The sequence below is a fragment of the Cotesia glomerata genome, linkage group LG1 (genome assembly GCF_020080835.1).
Source record: "Cotesia glomerata isolate CgM1 linkage group LG1, MPM_Cglom_v2.3, whole genome shotgun sequence".
NCBI lineage: Eukaryota > Metazoa > Arthropoda > Insecta > Hymenoptera > Braconidae > Cotesia > Cotesia glomerata.
Genome location: NC_058158.1, coordinates 25,981,730 through 26,001,045, shown reverse-complemented (window position 1 = coordinate 26,001,045; position 19,316 = coordinate 25,981,730). Strand labels below are relative to the sequence as shown.

The 19,316-nt window shown below is 31.0% G+C and overlaps 1 protein-coding gene and 1 pseudogene across 1 annotated transcript; both read left to right on the top strand.

Annotated features, from left to right (window-relative positions):
- Window positions 1-1,297: 1,297 nt before the first annotated feature.
- Window positions 1,298-2,544, top strand: LOC123272049 (shematrin-like protein 2). Its single transcript, XM_044738669.1, has 2 exons — window positions 1,298-1,693; window positions 2,165-2,544. Exons 1-2 carry the CDS (start codon window positions 1,342-1,344, stop codon window positions 2,320-2,322), a joined length of 510 nt encoding a protein of 169 aa, XP_044594604.1. The 5' UTR covers window positions 1,298-1,341; the 3' UTR covers window positions 2,323-2,544.
- A 4,015-nt stretch (window positions 2,545-6,559) lies between these two features.
- Window positions 6,560-13,404, top strand: LOC123274062 (annotated as a pseudogene).
- The last annotated feature ends 5,912 nt before the right edge of the window (window positions 13,405-19,316 follow it).

The following is a 19,316-nucleotide window of genomic DNA, read 5'->3' as shown; positions in this document are numbered from 1 at the left end:
TTTCAAAATGTCGAGATCTGTTGAAACCTCGATTTTTGCAAAACGGCGTATAACCCATACTTCCCGACTTTTCGAAAATCTTCGATTTTCTTAGCGGGAAGTTAAAAAAGGGTTAAGGAGATTAAAATAAAAGCTAATGTCAGATAAGCTTCTCAGGAGGGTAAATAAAATCTGAACTTAACGCCTCAAACTTAACTCTCTTTAAGAGAGACAATTCAGCGATCGTCGGAATTTTTCAACATTATCTTAGATCAAAATATTATATAAGGGTATATTATATCAAATCGTATCAGAATATATCAAGCCAACTTTTGCTTTAGTATACCCATGTATGGCCCGATTAACTAACTGTTATATCAGGCCATATACCTGCATATCAGGACATATTAAAAATGATATATGGAAATATCCTCAGAAATAACAACTTTTTATGGAGCAAAAAGTATATTTGATTAAATTTGATGATTTCAGTTATCGATGAATTGTTTATTTTTTTTTTTTTTTATTTATTGATGTAAAAGTGATTGCATAATACCTGAGTTTACTCACCACCATATAATTATGATTATTAAAAAACTGGGAATAAAACGTCAATCAATTTAGTTTAAATTCAACATTCTCGTGGGCAAACAGGAAAAGAGACTCGAAAACGAACATTCATCAAAGCGAAAATGAAAAAGCTCATTAATTTGTTAATTAATTAAGTGGTTTTTTACAAATTGGATAATTAAATTGAAAACTAAATTATATTTTTCATAACACACGCAAAAAATCATTCAAATAAAAAGTAAACTGCAATAAATTTTATTTTTATCCAAATAAAAAAAAAGTTCAAATGTCGAGTAAATGAAAAAAATATTCATCAATAATCAATCTTAAATTAACTATTGATGAACAGGAACTTATTATCATTGTATTTTAATAATTATATTCCAAACGGATACCAACCACAAGATTGTCACCTGACAACAACGGGTTTATAGAGTTATTAGTCCCAGCCTAGATTGAGCATACTGAACGACCTCCCCTGGCGCGACTAGTGATTGGTAGGACGCGTAAAACCATAATATGCATTGTGTTATACGTATGTCACACCTTAGCAATATACTTCAATGACGAATGACACAATCACACTAAGACCCAAGTGACTTATCATTGATAAGTTCACCGTGAGACATAGGCGAGAATGAGAATGTTTGACGTATTTTGCCCCGCCCTGAAGAAAAGCTGACTTAGACCCCACAGTACCCAATTGTCTGACTATAAAAGCTGGCGAAATCTCTCTGGAAGCACATATCACCAAGTGTCTTCGACAAGCAGTGGTACAACTAAAAATCCACCATGAACAAGTTCGTCATTCTTCTCGTCGCCAGTATCGCATCGGTAGCTGTAGCAGCTCCATCTGGACTCTACCTAGGCCACCACGGTGCAGCCCTAGGAGGCCCTGTATTGGGACCATCAGCCCTCGCTGGACCTGTTAACGGACCCCACACACTTAGTGGACCTGTCGTTGGACCTCAAAGGATTTCTGGAGCTGTTGACGGTGGTGCTGTCGTAACTGGATCCGTTGCTGGACCATCCGTTATTTCTGGTAGCGTTGTTGGAGGTACTGCAGTCGTTGAACCTGGATACGGATATGCTGGCTACGGATTGGGACATCTCGGTCTTGGTCTTGGACATGGCTGGGGACACGGTAAGAAATTTTTTTGTTTTACTTTTAAATCACTAATAATTTTTATTTTATTATTTTTTACAAAATGCTCTATTTAAAATTTGGTTTTGTTGATTAAAATTTTGTACACAAATTATTGAACTTCAAAAAAAATTTATGCAATTTTTTTACAAATTTTTAAAGTTTCAAGAAATTTTAATCTAAAAGATAAATATTTATTTACACTAAAAATATATTAACATGATTCAAGAGAAAAATTTTTAAATTAAAAATTGTTTGCTGTTTTAAGTAAATGTTATTTGATTCAAGAATTTTTCGTCTTGTTTTAAGACTAAAAAATTTTTCAAATTGATTTTTTTGGCTCAAGATTTTTCTCGAATCAAATAAATTTTTGTATCAGTATAATAATAAAAAATTCCTTAAATTTCTGAATACTTAATCCATGATTTAAACGATACACAGTGCAATTGTGACGGTGAATTTGGATTTTAGGTGCTCATGGAGCAGTACTCGCTGGACCAGCAGTAGGCCATGCTGCGATCACCGGACCCGTAGCTCTCCCAGCAGTAGTAGCTGGCCCATCTGGCAGCATAGTTGCCGGATACGGACATGGATGGGGACACGGACATGCTGGCTGGTGGGGACATTAATTTTATTCACTGAAAACATGTTAACTGTTTAATTTTTATATCGACCTCACGCAAAATAAAGCCATGATCTCTATTATATGTTCTTTACCGCAAATACCTCTTGATACATAAAAAAAATTGTGTATTTTCATTTGGTGAACGTAGCATATATTTTGTATGATTGAATGCAATATGAATTTATAAAACAAAAAAACAATAATAAATGCATAACGTAATGAAAAATAAAAATAAAGTTTTCTCTTATTATTTCCTTCATTAATCAAAGCTAACCAATGAGAAATTAGGTTCTCACCTTTATCATATATCTTGATTTAAAAAAATAGTCACATCAATGAAGTGTAACAATACTAAATCATGAAGACAATTTTTCAAAAGTAGAGTCTCTATAACGAATTCTTCAAGCTGAATTTCTCTCTTTGATGTAATATCAATTGTACACAAGACGTGTCTTGTAGTATACCCAGCTGATTTTTTTCCTATTGCAGAGCTATTGTACTGATAACGCTGAGTAGCTCTACAATAATGCGACATAGCTACCAGAGTAATTGTAAAAAAGTTGCAAAAACGTTGGTACCAATCAGGCAAGTATTTTCTATGATCATCGTCGACGTCAATATCTACTGATTTTTTTTCTTTTATGTTGTTATTTTAAAGCACTATCAGTTTATTGAAGTGAAGCTGTATGTAAGTGCTTTAATCTTGCTAATGAGTTCCGTACTTGAGTTTTTACTTTTGTTACATACTACAACAATAGCTAAAGTTTTATCGATAACTAATTTCAGTAACAATGAATTTTATTAAAGCCTAACCTTTGAAATAAATTTCTGATATGGCCATCCATAAGAAAAAATAAATTATCATAATTTTTGAATTTTGTTATTTTTACTAAAAATGTATATAGTCTAAGCACCGTATTACTTTTTTCTACAAAATTTGAGGTCATTGACTGAAATAAGTTCTATCTTACATATTTCGATTCACTAAATCTAAATATTATTTATTTATTTTGTTTGATGTCAAGACAGTCGCCGAATATCGCAATTATTTTTACGAAAACCGGAGCCTTCAATTGTTTAAATGCATTTGCTTAAAAAATATTGTTTTGGGGATGGTTTACTTTTTTCTTAATATTTGGAGTTACACGGAAAAAAATAAGGATGACGGTTGACCCTAAAGGCCATCCCTGCAACTTCCCGCTCATTTTGTACTTAAACGCTCAAAATTACACTCTTCGAGCTCAAAAATATGATTTTTGTGTCATTTTGAGATCTTCGAGCTCTAAACTCTAATAGCAGTTTAATAGAACACAAATTCGACGCTATTTTTGAAGCCCCATAAAGACTCTTCAAATTTAAATCGATCAAGCCAGGAGTTTCGAAGTAATTCCGAAAAAACACTTTTTTCGGTTTTCTTTCGACAACGATAACTCACGAACGAATCAACCGATTTTGACCGGGCTTGCGATGATCGACGTGGTTTTTTGAGCTTAAGAGTTGATTAGATTTTGAAATTGATCGGTAAAGCCATTTAAAAGTAATTCCAAAAAACCACATTTCAAAAATTTTTTTTTTGTAGTTTTTTTGAGATTTCTCAAAATCTACTGCTTCGAATCGGTCTAAATGGTATTCAAAATTTAAGTTTGGTCAAGCCCTTTCGAATGGCACCAACCGTGATGAAATCGGTCAAGTCGTTGAAAAGTTATGAGAGGTTTACATACGGCCACACACACACACACACACACACACATGGCCAAGCAGAAGACCGAAGCAGTGCTTATTACCAGCCGAAAAGAAGTTGAAACAATTAAGATTAATGTCGGTGACCGAGAAATCACATCACAACCATTTATCCGTTATCTGGGAGTGATGCTGGATGCACGACTCAACTTCAAACAGCAGGTGGAACATGTCAGTGCCAAAGCGTCAGTAGTGAGGGCTAGTCTCGCACGGCTGATGCCTAACATCGGAGGCCCAATGCAGAGCAGGAGGCTACTATTGTCATCAGTAGTCACATCAGTGCTCACTTACGGAATATCCATTTGGGCTGATGCACTGGAAACCCAAGAATCATGGAGAAAAGCTGGACCAATATACCGACAGAGTGCCCTACGAGTAGCTAGTGCCTTCCGCACTCTATCAGAAGAAGCAGTATGCGTCATTGCTGGAACCCTACCTCTTAGAGTTCTAGCAGAGGAAAGACGGGCCCTTTACCAACGAAAAAGGTCAACTGCACTGAGCCCGGAAGAACTTAGAATTGAAGAACGGCAAAAGAGCATAGGCCGATGGCAACTACAATGGGATGCTGCAGAGAAGGGTAGGTGGACGCACCGTCTCATACCTCGGGTCGACATTTGGCTTAACCGGAATCACGGTGAGGTCAATTACTATCTTACGCAGATGTTGTCGGGACATGGGTGTTTTCGAGAGTATCTACACCGCTTTAAGCACGATGACTTCGGAGTGCCCGTCCTGCCCAGGAGCTGCTGAAGACGCGGAGCACGTCTTCTTTGTATGTCCTCGTTTCGATCCACAGCGTGAAGAACTGGAGAGGATCCTGAACCAGAGAATGCAACCAGATTCACTAGTAGAAGCAATGTTGTCATCAGAAGCTGCCTGGAACGCTACCAACACGTTTGCAACAGAAGTCCTTAAAGACTTGCGTTCCACCGAAAGAAAAAGAGCAAATAGCAGAAGATAGAAGGAAGATAGTTAACACCTTAGCCACCAGAAGGAAGAGCAGTAGCTAGATCCTCCCTTCACGAAGTAATGCCTGACGGCGGTTTCCATGAGGGATTAGAGGAAAGAAGGAAAAGGGGTTTAGGGTTTAGTGGGTAGGGGCGTTAGTGTCGAATTAGTATGACGCTGCGTCGAGTCGCCACATATCCAGGCCAAACAGCTATGCCTAGAATCCGTAAAAGGATTCCCCACAAAAACACACACACACACACACACACACACACACACACACACACACACACACACACATATACAGACATACGGACATCACCGCGGAAACATTCGGGGAGGCGTCATTGTGGTGAAATAGTTTATTAAATTATCTATTATTTCTAAATTTCCATTCGTTTCGCTAAGCCGATTGAAACTGCAATCACTGGTCTCGGCTTTTAAGAGCCGCATCATGTCCCTCGATTATAGTGAATTTAACGGTAAATTTTGAAGAAAATTTCTTTCCGTGTAAGCGATAAATTTTTCTGAAAATATATTTTCAATATGGTTGTTATATATAAACGATTTGTCATTTGAAGCAATGTCATCATAAATGGGTTTGACTGTATATGGACATATCAAGTCACATCAGGACAGATCAAGCCGTGTATGGCGCCATATCAAAATATTTTTTTACAGGAAAATAATTCATTTCTTTATTAAATCGTAAAATTAATTAAATTCAGGTATCAGCGCAAATTTTATTTGAAAAGAAACCGAATCCTACAATGAAAAAAGAAAAAAAGTAAATAAAAATAAAAAATCTGAGCATTGGATTATATGATATCGCAAGTATTGCTTTAAAAATTTTTTTTAATTCTTTACCTGTGGGGAAGCGGTGTACAAAGTTCGTCTGTTGTGGTATACGATATCCTTCACATTACAACAAAACAAGGAAATGGGAGAATTTCGTGGAAAAAATTGGAGAATGTTTCTTGTGTCATATCATTTGAATAACGAAAAAATTTTCCGAGTTTTATGAATAGCTGAATTATCAAAGAAAAAGGCAGGTTAGGATAGTAGCTAAGAGTAGATAAGTACAGTACCAGAGTAAAGATAGTGATCAAAGTAGTTAAGGAAAAAATATTCTGCAAAAAAATACAACGAATATTTATCTCAATTCAGAAACTTTCTTTGAGTAACGTAAATACGTGCACGGATAAAATTTAGAAAATCAACAGAACTCATGCACGTGATGATGTTAGAAAAACCAATGCCTACAGCGCTTTACAGTGCTAATTGTAAATTATACATTCTGAAAACGTGCTGCAGGTTATACATTTTACACTAAGAACACTGTAAAAATACGACTGGTACTATACTGTGCACATAATGTGAATTTTGATACAAAATCCTTTATGTATGGTTCTTGATTTTCAGAAGCTAAAGGGATATTGTTAGTGTAAGGATAAAAATTAAATTAATTCATTCGATACTTTCTTGGCATATAATAGTCTTTAAAATTGATTTCTAGTTAGTAAAATTACGTTCTATAAAAAAATTAAATCATAATGCATCATGACAAAAAAGTAAATTTGATGGTAAAAATATTAGTGTCAGATAAATTAATAAATAGATAGATAGATAGATAGATATATTATTTATTTGACCATGAGATCGTAATCCCTTGTGGCCATACATAAGAGAAAATTACATTTATTTACATTGGTTTAATACATAGTATTAATTTTAGTACAAATATAGAATATAAATTTAAGTTACATTCAATTAAATTAATTTTAATCCGTTCAGATCAGAAACAACTACATAGTATCTTAATTAATCGATTCTAGACTATGAAAATAGTTTAATGCAGTGCTACGAAATTCATTAAAAGTATAGATATATTAATATCTAGAAATATATAGAAATTTATAGAAATTAAATATATATATATACAAATTAAATATATAGAAATATATAGAAATATCATAAATATATAGAAAAAAGATTAATAAGCGGAATTTTTTCACTTATTCGAAGTTAAATTGTTAGTTTGGCCAACGAAAAATTGAATAATTTGAAAAACATTGACTGAACATAAGTGAATCATCAATTTTATGTCTTGGACTGTTGGAGAATTAATTACCGTACTTATTGATAAAAAAAAATAAATGAATATAGGTACTACACAAGTTAATTTTCATTTAATGGATGTATCAAATATAATATTACTATCGAGAAATTTTAATTAAAATAAAATTTAAATTGATGAAGCGCACCGATCGCTAATTACATACTTTTGTTTTTTATTGGAAATTTATATTAACCAAACTCTGCAACGATCACTCAAAGTTTCATGAAGCTTCAATAAAATGTGAAATTCAATAATTGGTGGTGACAGAGATTTAACAGAGCTGATATTTCATTCGTGAATAAAAATCAAATTTTTTTATTATTAATTAATGTAACTTTATATGCAAGCTATCGTCGATAATTGTTAATAATAACTATGTTATGATTTTGGTATTCAATTTACACAAAAGTCTTTTTTTATTAAAAAACGATAATAATTTAATGTTATTAAATTAGACACTCGTCTGAGGTTATGGATACATTCTCAACAAAATCTCGTACGGAATATCCAGTCTCGCTTCGCTCGACCGATAACAACGTACTCGGTTTCGTTGAGAATGCGCCCATAACTCAGCTTTGTGACGCCACTTCAAGCTTACCAAAATAACTATCTTTGCGCATACGTATCGAAAATAACTATTTTTAATGTATTTTAATTTTAAAAAATGACCTGACACTTTTCAGCGCTGACAACAATATTTTTATGCACTTTTGGCGCACTCTAATATTTAATCAAATAGACGTATCAAAAATTATTAAGTTCAATACTTGTAGAAAATTTTACGTTCTACAATTTTTCATGATTCTAATTTATCTTATTTATTTCAGAAGAACTTTAAAATTTAGTCTTTTTTTCATGTTAATCGGCTATTGTTATAACGAGGATCAACTTTAAGAGGGATGTTTTCTTATTTCAAAATCTCTCTTGCTTGATCTATTTTCTACCTTCAAAAAGTTATCAAAGAAAAACCTTGCATGCATACTCCTTGTCAACGATTAAATATTCTTAGCTAGACTTCGCATACCTCACACCATATTTTCTTGATCGATCGTTCTAAGACTGCATTCACGTTGCGCTATTTATGAGATAGAAATAAAAGCCTGTGATGAAGGTGATTTACTTTGTGTATTAGACGATTTTTATTTGTTATTTAATTACTTGAGAATTACGAGAAACAATTATTATGATGTTTATGACGATTATTATTTACTTTCATTATTGTATTATTATTATTATTATATGTTATAGTGTTACTGTAAGTTTTGATGAAATTATCAGTTTGAAAAGTGTGAAAAATTACTTGAAAGCCCGAGTGATTCTAGCGTGTAAAAGAAAATAATTGTGAAAGAATTTAAAAGAATGGGAAATTATTTTGTCTCGAGCCGATTTAGTGAGGAAAAAGGAAAATAATTTTCCAAGAAATTATTTTAAAGTATATATACGTAGAATCTGGCCGAGCAAACGGATAGATAATGAAAAAATGGATTGAAATTCAAAATAATTACGAGCAACTCAACGAAATTATTTTACGGAAAATAAAAACTTCGAAATTTTCGACGATTCTTGACGATGATTTTTGACGATTCTTGAGCTTGCGCGGGCCTCGATAGAGAGCGACAGTGGGGAAAATTTCTCCGTTATACTAGGGTTCAAAAATATGTTAAGTTTCGTTTGGAAAATAAATTTAATCAATTGTTTCTCGGGAGAATTACTCGTTAGAAGACTATTCCATCAGTGATTCGAGAGGATACCACTCTACCTGGAGTCCGACCAAGACCCAGGTAAGTGCCGTGTACGTTCCCGACGAAAGTACGACTTCCTGTGCCGAAGCCTTCAGCCGAGGTACGGTAGGTGATCATAGTCGAGTAAGTGGGGACAAGTCTGAGACCATCCACTCATCTTCTGGGACAGCGTAGGGCTCTCAGGGTGGCGGCTGCCACTCTGGAGGGTATTGGAGAACTAGCTCGTGTCATGTAGACCGAGTTATTGAATTAAACCGTGATTACCATCGTATTTGTGTGGACAAATAATGCTGTGAAGCGGGAAAGAATAGGAGTTACGGTAATTATTACGTGAAGCGTTCCATATTCACGTAACAGGATATTGGTAGGAAAGGATTGAGAAAGGAATGTGAAGAGGATCATCTTAATGTGAGTTTATAGAATATGCGAGAAAAAAAAAAAAAAAAAAAAAAAAAAAAATTATTAGATAGCTCGGACTGGGATTCGAACCCAGAACCTTCCGAAGACATGTCGGCTACTCTACCATTTGAGCTATCCGGTCTATACTAAATTTCCATTCGCTTATTCTATATACAAAATAACTATTGTATTGTTTATATTATTTTTATAAACTTTTTTAGATTTTTTCAGTTAATTGGCTATCTAGTCTAATGCAACAATTTTTTCTCCAATTTTTACTAAATATTGTTAGCCTATATTTCCCTCCAGGCATAATCAATTTAGCCACAATTCATATCTAAATTTGTAATTATAATTCAGTCACCTACAAAGGTAGAGCCAAGTTATTTTAAAAATATAAAATAAAAAATCATTGCAAAACAATTTCAATGTCTTCAACAATAATACTTTCATGAATAATAAATGATACAGTAATTGACACATGACATTTCGCCTTAATGATTTAATGTAATTATAAACTTTTCTCTGCAAGGTTTATCTAAGGCCAATTTTTTGCTATATAAGCATTGTAATTAAATCAAATCTCAAACATTTAACGGAGTTCTAACGAGCCAATTGAAAACTCAAAATAAAGAACCTGGTAAAAAATTTTTAACAGTTAAACAATAAACAAAAAAAATCATTGTGTGATTTTATGAAACCACGATGCAAGTAAAACTTTTTTTGGATTGTTGACATTCAAATAAAAATTTTCAGAAAATTAATCAATTTAGGTTATTAAAATTGCGTTTTTAATCCTAACGTAATAATTGGTAAATGAAAAGGGTCAGACCAGGGGATGTTGCCGCGATTGTGCTTATAGTCATTAACGGATCTTAATGAAATTTAGTACAAATGTTTCTCAGACGATTATCTCAGATAAGTTCAAAGATGAGCTAAGTAGGTCAATAAGTTTAGAAATAATAGCTATTTGAATTTTTCTGAAGATAGCGAAAGTTGCATTTTCTGTCTTGTTATTTTTACAGAACATTTAATTGAAATACGATAGCTTATTATTGAAGTGGTACTTCTTTTGGCGCGTTGGATAAGAGTAAAATTTTTGAGCTGCGTGCGCATGATGTCCCAAAAAAGCGACATGATGAAGTTAGCCATCAAATATAATTAATAATATTGATTTCTTTTACTGCAGTAAAAGTCATGATTAAGTTAACTCATACACAGGGTAGTCGCAAAGTATCCATCGAAACGCTGTTATATTTTCAAATTAGATAGAAATACTATTTAAGAGAATAAAAAAAAAATGACAAACAAAAAAATTCGAAAATTAAGGTAAATTTTTTTTTTTGTGTAAATTTTTTTTTTTTTTGAGAAAAAAAATTTTTTTATCTTAATTTTCGAATTTTTTTGTTTGTCATTTTTTTTTATTCGAATTTACTGATAAGCCGAGGCAAATTAAGTGCAAAACAAAAAAAAATCAATTTTTCATTTTTCTGAAAATTGCAGCACGATAATGGATAAAATCTTATTCCTTTAATTTTTTCAAAATTTTGATTACTCGGGGCAAAAAAACTACTGAATGGATCGATCTGAAAATTTACAGGGATCTTAGGAGTACATTGAGGTGTAAAAATTCCTGCAATGTCTAGCTTCCGCGTTGATATTTGTTAAGATACAGTCGATCAACCAAAATAAGGGAAAAAGTTACTTTTTTTCAACTTTTTTTAAAGCGGTACCGTACACCGATAAGATTTTTTTTTCTGAAATTTTTTTATGTGATTTCATTGGGAATTTTTTCCAGTTTGCAAAAACTGTCCTTTTTTTTGCTGTGCGATTATTGGTTGCAGAGATATTGATGGTTAATGACATAAACGTCCTTTTTCGTCTAATCTCGGATATTTCCGCAACAAATGGTCGTATCAAGCTAAATAAAAAATGCAATTAAAGCTAAATAAACAGGCTATAAGGTCGTTTTATCTGAAAAAATTTTTCGGAGCCCATAGAGTGAAAAAAAAAATTCCGAAATTTGGAAATTTTTTTTTATGCTCTATTTCTTCAGATCATGTTAAAACCGTAATTCCTAAAAAATTTTGACCTCGAGATCTGAAAACTAGAATCTCAGAGCTTTAAAATCCATTTTTTATTTTTGCGATACGATCATTTTCCGCTGAAATACAGCCCGTCAAAAATCTAAAAAAAATGCGTTTTTTTTTTATTCTCTTAATTTTTGTGAGTAGTGTATTTGTATATCTATATTTGTGAATATAGATATACAAATACATGGAGTGAGCATGCACTGGTACATGAGCAGCTAATGGGGCTCCTATCTTACCTATAATATTTAGGTATCTTTTTATTAAGTTCATAATTTTTTAATACAGGCTTAATCATTTTGTTTATTGAATTTAGTAATTCTATCCATATTTTTTTAATTTATATTCCAGACCATTTTAATTTGTAAGTCTTTTAATTCATGTAATTAATATTATTTTTAAAAAAATATTAATTAAAGAGATATTATCACTAGGTTAAATAATAAATAATGAACTATTTTAAAAGAAACATACATTTTAAATAAATAATTAAAATATTTCATAGATATCAATTGTAAATTATTGATACCTTGCAACTCCAAAATTAGATGATTCAGAAAAATCTTAAATAATATTGAATTAAATTCATATGATAATTAATGATTATATATTTATACGGTATAGATAAATTTTTACTATAATATAACCTTTTTGATTGTTTTTAACATTTTTCTTCAATCATCTTTGCATTTTTTTTCTTCAAAATTTTTTTTCTTATGCCAAAGAAGTATAACTTCTGACTCGTGTACATAAGTACACACACCATTTTTTTCTTTAAAACTTATCTTATGGTTGGTAAAATTGCGTCTTTAATTTGATCTATCAAACATTTACCGAATGATGATTTTATTAAGATTATAAGAATTTCAATTTCTGCCAGTGTTTGATAGACGAGCTGTATTAGTCCGTGTAATAGAACTAACAGTGGTTTGATTAAAAATTAAGTGTGATTTTTCACTGATCATTCAAGAATTTATTGTTTGATATAACAATTAATTATATCGAAATCTACCTTCCCATTCAATTATTTTATCAATAACTTTATTGTCGCCATGAGTCTCGTAGTTTATAAATGTAACTAATATTTCATAGTAACGAAAATAAGCTCTGATTAAACAAAAGTATTTAAAGTATTGAACTATTAATATTTCAAATTTTTTCAAATTCTACCTCTTATGAAAGTTCAGTACATGAAGAATCTTTTTTGATCCTTTTGTTTTTTTTTTTAGGAAGTTAATAACATCTTACATTGCATTTGAATATAAATGCTACATGGTTAGCTGATGCGAATTATAGGCGCCACCATATTGGCCTTGGCTGCTCTGACGAACGCCTTTCACTTTATCCCTACTCCGCGGCCGACCGTCACGCGACATGCAACACACAGACGAAAAAGTTTGAGATGATGTAATAAAAGTTTCACTTTAAAAAGAGTTTAAAATAGTAAAAATCTACATTCTAGACCGTCTTAGCCGTTTTGGCTTGTGCCGTTTCTTCTGCACCAAGTGAGCTTCTTGGTCATGGATGGATTGGACATGGATTATCTGGACCCGTCTAAGCCGGCTATGTGCTATCTGGGCCTTATGTAGGTCCAGCAAGTCTTGCAGGAGCACTTGTGGGACCTGTCCACATCTCAGGTGCTGTAGATAGTGACGCTGTGGTCACTGGATCCGTAGCAGGTCCCTCTGCAGTATTTGGATCCTCGGCAGAACCTGCTTTAATCTCTGAACCTACTTTAGGACTCTGTAAGTTTTAAAATTTCACTTTATAAGATACTCATTATTTATTATTTACTCTTAACGTTTAAAATATTTATCTATTGCAGCTGCGTGGAGTCACGGAGTTCATAGACACAGTGCAGGAGCGGTTTTTGTTGGTGGTCATGTAGGACACGCAGCTCTTCACGGAGAACTTGGTTCCGTAGTGGTTGCTGGCCCTGATGGTCCGTCTATTTCAACACACGGTGTCGCACCTGGCGTTATCATCGCTACTGGTGCACATCATGCTCATCTGGGGCATTGGTGGTGATTTGAAATTGTTACTTTAACACTTGCTTCCCTTTGACTTGTCCACTGAATATTTTATATCAAATAAAATTATTTTGGAGGAATATACAGATTGATTAATAGTTTCAATTAGTAACTTTTGTTTCACTTATTTATTTGGACAATATAACTGTTAACCGAGAGACTTATTTATTGATAAAAAAAAATTACAACTTCTGCTGGGCTTGAACCTAATTTGTTTGATTTAAACTGATATCTATCCCGCCCAGCGATGTGTACATGTATAGAAAAAAAGATTGACTTAAACCAGAAGAATACTTGAAAAAGTTTTGCTTGCATAAGATGAGTAAAAATTTTCTTGGCTTAAGAAATTGTACTTAAATCAAAAATGTTCACATTTCAGCAATAGTATATTTCACACCTAGGGAAATAAAGTAAAAAATGTCTCTGATCAAATGTAATTGTTGTCCGAGGCGAAGCCAAGGTCAATAAACATGTAATCTGAGGCTTTCTTATTTATTTCCCGAGGAGTGTATGCTATTTTTGTCCGCCCGTAGGGCAAAAAATATAATTTTTGAGTTATAAATTTTAAAATAATTAGTTTTTTAAGAACATTTTATTTTTCAATTAGAATAAAAGTGCAACTGTCAAACAACTAAGTCAGTGTCAATAACTGGATCTTTTACCTCAACATGAAAAATACATTTACGCAATATTTAGAAAATAGTATCATACAGAATCACAACAATAATTTAAAAAGCTTATTTTCGTGCTCATTCTGCATAATATATGGTTATAGATGAAGATTTTTGTTGTATACATCAGTGTTGCAGCATCAAATTCGCGTTAAAACGGTCGATGAAATCTGTTGACGAAGATTTAACAATCCGTAATTTTGATGTAGTTATAGATATAGATAATGGTAAACGTTGTTGAAATTCACAATAGCGTCATTCAAAGTACTACTACGTCCAGTCAGTGGAACATAAATGTTCTGATGCTTGAATTAAATCCAACGTTCCGGCGCTAAACATCTATTCTTGTCCATTAATATATTGCGTTATTGAAACATACAGAGACGTCATTTAATCCAATGGTCCTGCTTTTAATGTGCAAGCCATTATATCATTTTTTATTTATGGCCATAATCGTTTATTCATTGCAGAAAAAAAAGACTCACCGCAGATTTCTGATTGATTATATTGTTCATATTTCGAAATTATAGCTTTCAAGTTTGATTATGAAAGGTCGCAGACCAAACTAGCTTTCTTACGGATTTCATATAGAAAAATTAGTCTTGAAAAAAATTGGTTCTTTATACCTTAACGAAAGCTTTATTATTAAGGAAAGCTTTAAGGATAAGCTTTGTTATTGAGGAAAGCTTTTGAAGGTCATTTTTTTCAGCTTCAAAAATTTTTACTTCATTAAAAATACTAATCGTCTTTTCTAATAATTTTTGAATTGAGAAAAATTTTCTCTCATATCGCGAATTTTTTCTCTTTGTAGGAATAAGAAAAATATCCGAAAAAAAAAATTTCTATTATGACTATATTATTAAGCTGAATATGTGAATAAAAAAATAATTCATGATAATTTTTCAATTTTTTATCCTTTTTAAAAAAGTGTACGTCAATTAATATATTATCTTGAATGAAATTTCGGTTCGTAGTTGAATAAATCAAAAAACAAAATCAGATTAGCTCTTTAAGAGATTAATAAAATTGATTTTTATTTTAAAATTTAAGACCTTAAACTGAATTATCTTGTAAGGAGAGGATTTAGCTATCATGCGATCTCCACCAGAGATTTTCAACTTTACCTTTGGTCAATAAATTATAAATTTATATGGACATATATGACCATATCAAGCCTGATATAGGAGTATCAAGTTATATAAGGACATATGTGAGCACATTAAGATGTATTAAAAATTATATATAGACACATCAGACTATATCAGTCCAAATAAAAAATCTTTATCACAAATACAGTTGATTATCGAATCATACTTAATCATTTAAAAAATTATTTCTGTATCTAACTAGATTTTCACTACCAATTAATTAATTTCATAAAAAGTCCTTATGAAATTAATCACCTGATATTGATTGGTTTTATCCCCATCTCCAACCACTCTAATACCTCTCCCGCAGCTGAAATGGGAAAGGTTAAGTTGATGTATTTATGGAAATTAATACTCACTCGACTGATTAACTCAGTCATTCATTAACAGGATTTTACTGTCTGTCTAAACTAACATGATATAATAAACCACACCTAATTGAATAACGTGACTTTTAAATGAAGTTGAAGGTCTGACAAGACACATTGTTTTTTCATTGTGATTCGTTAGAATATAAAGTCGATAGATCATTTAGTAGATCATTAATCGACCTCGAGCATCAAACAAAACATCAAAGGTTTCAAGACGCTACACGGAGAAAAAAGTATTGCTATTATAGCGATACAGTGGATCGTGAACGAAGTATCGTGATTAGCTCAAAACAGTATTGTCATATTCACCATACGAATACAGTTATGCTCGAAACAGTGAATACTGAATACTACGCTCAACTGTATAGTGAATATCTCAAAACGTTTTCTTACTACAGCGAAACAGATCGTGATTATCACTATCCACGACGCGTTCAGCGCCACCACACATAACCAAGTCTGAAACTTACGAGTTTATTTATTTACAATTTTGGTGATGAAATAGCGATAATTGCACCAATTTATATTAACAGCGATATAGACAATTGGGTTGTTGATAAATTACTCGAGTGGAATCTTGAAAAACTCGTGTCGTTTTTTGAAGGTCTAGTAAAGAAAAAAATCTCCCTATCTTAACTGTGTTAATGCTGTGTCCGTGGTTATTGTATATAATTCTACTGCGTTGATAAAGAAAAACAATTAACATTATATATTGTATTAAATAAATAACATTTGTGTTTTCATAAAAGGTTTTTTTAGCATAAATAATTTGATCCCATACTACTTTACGCAAAAATATGTTATTTTTTTTTATAAAGTACATGGAGTAATAAAGAAGTAAAAATTCCATTAAAAAATATTTTTCTTATGATAAAAATAATTGCGTATTTTTAATGAATATATCAATAATACAAATTTCTAGGCTAATATTTTCAAAAATCAAAAAAAAAAGTGATAAAATAAATTCCAACTGCTGTCAGTCATTATTTAAACATTTTTAAACCTAACCTAATTCTTGACTGTCATATGAACTACACAAAAATTTTAAACTAATCAAGCTATACAAGAAATTCGTATTTATGTTTATAACAATAATATACGAAAAAACTAAAAAAAAAAAATAATCTGCAATAACATATAATTAACATTTAATCAAAAACAACTAATAATCATCTATAAACCATAGCAATATAGACATTCGATATCCGAATCCATGTGGACTTAAGGTTCAAAATCTCTATAACAAATTAAAAACAATTTTTAACTTCTCGCTAAGGAAATTGAAAATTTAAAAAAATCGGGAAGTTATTGTTTTCACCCCGTTTGTCGAAAATCGAGTTTTCATCAGATCTCGACGTTTTGAGGTCCTAGGAAGCTTTCCTGACTATTTCCGCGGTGATGTCACCGTGTCTGCATGTATGTATGTTAGACTGTGCCAATCTAAATCGAAGATTTTTTTTTTTTCGGTCCCATATGAAAGTTTCGTTGAGAGTTACGAAAAAAAAAATTGTGACAAAATTTGAGCGCTTTATCTTCACTTTTCAGTTAATAGCTAATTAAATTACAATTTGTTCGATAATTTTTATTTTCAATTATTGATGAACACGTATTATACTACTTCTTAACGAAAATAACTGACTAATACAATTTTTCTAGGAATATTTATGATCTAAAAAAATAGTTTTTATGCTTTAATTGATTGTATGGCACTATAGAAGTTAAAAATAATTTTATTAACAAAAATAATAAAGACAAAAAGATTAATTTTCTTTTAATTTTTTATTCATAAGTCTCATTGACTTAAAAATTATTCATGCTTTAAAATTAATAAAATATATCTTTTTCTGTCATTTTTATTCGTCAACGGATTCTTCTATAGCGCCCGTAACTCAAAACAGCAGTTGTAGTCCAGTCAACAAGTGCCTTTTCGGTTAACTTTTTTCAGCAGTCTCCGACAATTATTATTGAGGTCTCATTCGATTTGGAATGGCAACTAGATAATTTTTGAAAAAAATTAAGTTCCGCTTGTAAAAATTGCAAAAGTTATTGACAATTTACTAAAAAAAGGGAGTTTAGTTTTTTGAAAATATCTCTAAAAGTAATGAAGATTTATTAAATTTAAAAAAAGATTCAAGAATAGGATGAAATTTCCTAACAAAAAATTTCGACTCTCGAAACTGTAGGACCAATATTTTGAAAAATTATGTCTATGCAGCTTCTGACAACATAAAAACGGATCATTAATAATATTTTGAAGAAAAAATTTTTTTTCGACGATTAATTTAAGTTTTTAATTTTGCAACAACGAAAATTATTAACAAAAAACTGAAAAATGAAAATTTATTCATTTTTTCAACGGGGATATATTCTGAAAACTTCCAAGAATTGCTCCAAGAGAGGAAAAAAATCTCAAATTTATAGTTAAACAATTATCACACTTGCAATGTTCATGTTCAAGCTGAAAAAAATTATTAGTTAACTATTGCATAACTAATTGAAAAATTGTGATAAAAAATTTTTCCAGGCAAATTATTGTTTATTCATCTATCCCGTAAGCCCCTGAATATTTTCATTTCTGAAATTTTATATTTAATATGATAAAATAATTTTTATTAGTAAAGTGTCCAAAGTAGGCGTAGCTTACGTAAGCCAGAACACCCGTTTTCGACCGTATATTTATTTTATTTTTATTTATTTTATTGGTCCTACAGTTCCGGGAGTCGGGACTTTTCTTTAGGAAATTTACTTCTATTTTTGAATCATTTTTTAAATTTAATAAATTTTCATTAGTTTTTGAGATATTTTCAAAAAGCTTAATCCCCTTTTTTCAGTTAATTATCGATAAGATATTCGCATCGTCACAAAAAACGGAATCTCCAAAATCATAGCTGTTCCAAACAAGCACCCCGAAGAAAAAAAATTATATATAATTTGATCTAATTTTATATAATTATATCTTATTATATAAAATTGTTAACTTAAAATTTTATATAAATATATATAATCATATAAAATTATGTATCATTTTATATATTTTTGTATAATTATATATAATTTCATCTACCCGGGGAAAAATTTTTTATATAATAAGATTTTCTTTACCTTTGCGTCGTAACTTATGTTGGTATTTTTATACACTCTAGCTCATCAATTTATGAATCTAAGTTAAAAGCGTTTTTTTTTGTGTAAAGATTTTTTTTTAAACCAAAAGAACATATATCAAAAACATTAATATATCATAGACTTTAGATTTTACAATTATGTTTATTTTTCAGTCAATCGAAGAAATAGAACTTAAATTGTTATCTCGGTCTTTTCCCTCTTAAACAGAACCATAAGAACTTATATAACTTTTAGCTTTTTTTAACGTACGTACAAGGAAAGGTGAAGTATGACGGCCCTCTTCATGAATTTTGCCAACAAATTTTTAATTAATTTAAACTTCTTCAAGCTAAAAACAATTTCTTAGCTTAAGACTTTTTGTTCATGACTAAAGATAATTTCATTCTTATTAATTATCTTGTTGCTTTAATGCTCGCTAATCAATTTAATTTAATAGTTAATTTTATATTTTGTTGATGGCAAAAGTTTTTAATAAAAAAAAAAAAAAAAAAACGAATTAAATCACAGAAATAATTGAATTTTTTCAATTGTATTTGTCTTTTTGCCATTAATATTCATCAATTGATACATTTTCGAAATCATGATAATAATTTTCATTACTATTATTAACTTCGAAA